At 38.6% G+C, this 2,500-nt stretch overlaps 1 protein-coding gene across 2 annotated transcripts in view; it reads right to left on the bottom strand.

The window, feature by feature from the left end:
- The window catches only part of LOC118441041 (uncharacterized), a 33,505-nt gene that overhangs the window by 5,371 nt on the left and 25,634 nt on the right, over positions 1-2,500 (bottom strand). For both annotated transcript variants that reach the window (XM_035864934.2, XM_035864931.2), the window contains exon 2: positions 1,193-1,710. In XM_035864934.2, coding sequence (XP_035720827.1) covers positions 1,193-1,710 — 518 coding nt within the window. The remainder of the gene's footprint in view (positions 1-1,192; positions 1,711-2,500) is intronic.

Genomic DNA, 2,500 nt, shown 5'->3' with positions numbered 1-2,500 from the left:
AAATGAAATGGAAAAGAAGGAAGAAGAAAAAAAGATAGAAAAATATACAGACAAATAGACGGACGGACAGAGAAAGAATGAGAGAGAGTGAGAGAGAGAGAGAGAGAGAGAGAAAGAGAGAAAGAGAGATAGCTAGAGGGCGTGGGTAGAGTTTTTGATGAAGTATCGGTGGTACGGGAGCAACCACACCACGGGAGCAATACTAGACGTCTTAACGGATGGCGAGCCGATATTTATTGCACCTTCGGGACATCCACACTGCCATGATATAACTAAATTCGCGTTTATGCCCTTCTCTACCTATCATTCTCTCTATCTTTCTCTATTTCTTTCTATTCTGTTCTCTCTCTCTCTCTCTCTCACTCTCTCTCTCTCTCTCTTTCTATATATATATATAAGTTTGTTGTTCGTATAGGAATGAATTCGTGGTTATGGTCATTACGGGATCCCATTAAATCCTAAGCGTGAGAAAATAAGACCGGTCTCTATATAAAAGTAAATAGAAACTACGAGAAATCGTTCGGGGATCTATGCCAAGAGGAATTATTTAGAAATGTTTAGGGGATGAGTGACCCATAGGGCGATAGTACGTTTCGTGACAAACAAAGAGAAAAAGAAGGGGGAGGGGCCGGGATAAATTCGAGATAAAATGATGAGTTTGTTAAACGAGATATTTTATCTTTATATTGTTCTCCTTTCCTATTTTTACAGGACGAAAAAAGGAAGGGAAAAGGGAAAAAAGAGATGATAGAGACCTCTTCCTAGATCTAATATTATGTCTTCTAAATTCCTCGTGTTTCATCGTTCAACGTTTGCCCGTAATGTTAAATCTTAACGATTAAATTCAATTGATTCTAAATTCGATACATTAAAAAAACATCTGGTCGATGTTAAGTGATAAGATTAAAATAACGGATAAGAAAAAAAAGTGATAAGATTAAGAGTTGGATTTTAATCGTAATCTTAAAATAACCAGCTAATAATACGATATATTAAACTTAACAATGATGATTTTATCTACGATTGATCAAAAATATAAAACGAATTGTAATGATAAACGTTAATAAATTAATCGAAATCAAGGATTCTTCAATTCGGCTGACGAAACATACCAATAATAATGAAACGCGCATAATGACAATATTATTGTAATTAATATAGCCGTTTGAAGATAAAGACATTTCGGGCTAACCTTTGTTTTGGACGCCTGGAAATCGTCGGCTATGTTTCTGAGGTTGGCTCCAATACTAATCCACCATTGTCCATTACGCAAAGCGTGACCAGGATGTTCACAACAAGTGCTGTCACCATTGCAAGCTGGCTCAAGCGTGAGCGATGTCTTTTTCGAAGGGACACGAACATTTATTGGTCTGCGTCTTCGTGGCCGTGGCCTTGGAGTTGGGACCGGTGCCCCTTCCTCATCCTCATTCTCATAATTGTTGTTTCTAGCAACATTAGCATATGAAGCAGCGGCTGCGGCGGCCGCAGCGGCGGCTACGTTGTTGGTGCCACTGCATTCTGGAAATTGAAAGGTAGCATCCCTCGTTGGACTGGTAGGCGCGGAAACCGTAACCTGTGGCGATGGAGGTGGCAATTGTTGCATCGCTGATGATACTAAATCTGGTAACGGTAATCCGGCAATATCTTGATCCAACAGGACCAATCCGTGTTCTCGAGAACCTACTGTATTTCCTTGACGACGAGGCTGATCTGTGAACACAAACGGTACACGAACGTTTTTAATTTTAAATATAAAGACAAAACGAACAATAGAATATATTATTTTCATAAAATTACATAATAACGTCAATAATTTTTTTTATACGATATCAAGATACAATTAAAGAAAAGTCATAAATAATGTTTTAACATTAACACGATGGAAGAAACGAAAAGATTCAATAAAGAGATTGATAAAGAATATTTGTCTATTATTAGTTTATCATTTTTATTTCTTTCAAATACTCTCTCTCTCTCTCTCTCTCTCTCTCTCTCTCTCTTCTCTCTCTCTCTCTTTTCTCTCTATTTCTTTTTCTTTCTCAAGTGTAATCGCATACAAGAGAGAGAGAGAGAGAGAGAGAGAGAGAGAGGGAGAGAGAGATGAGAGTCGCTCGTGCCGGTTCTTCTTTTTTTTTGTGCAAAAAGAATGAAAAATAATAATAATAAAAAGGGTTTATCGGTGAGAGCTACATTGTAGCACGTCGGACGATCGTTCGACGTTGAAATTATGTCGTACGCTTAATGGAAAGGCGCGAGCGACCGCTATCGCGCTTATAAGGGTTTAACGTCAGCGTGTCACGCGTAACAAGGTAACGACGTGTCCGAGAATGGCGAGGAACGACATTGTTGGATAATGATCGTGTTTTAAGACTTACGAAGGGCGAACATACGGCCTTCGAGTTTCGACGTCCGCAATGCAACGCGAGCTCCTTATTACACGTTTCAAATACTTTTAAAATTGCCAACCAAAAGTGGTATTATTATTTCAAATACTATCGCC

Source organism: Vespa mandarinia, chromosome 6, assembly GCF_050613455.1.
Source record: "Vespa mandarinia isolate Hongniang chromosome 6, ASM5061345v1, whole genome shotgun sequence".
NCBI classification, from domain to species: domain Eukaryota; kingdom Metazoa; phylum Arthropoda; class Insecta; order Hymenoptera; family Vespidae; genus Vespa; species Vespa mandarinia.
The sequence above is the reverse complement of the archived record's forward strand: the minus strand, read 5'-3'. Positions and strand labels throughout refer to the sequence as shown.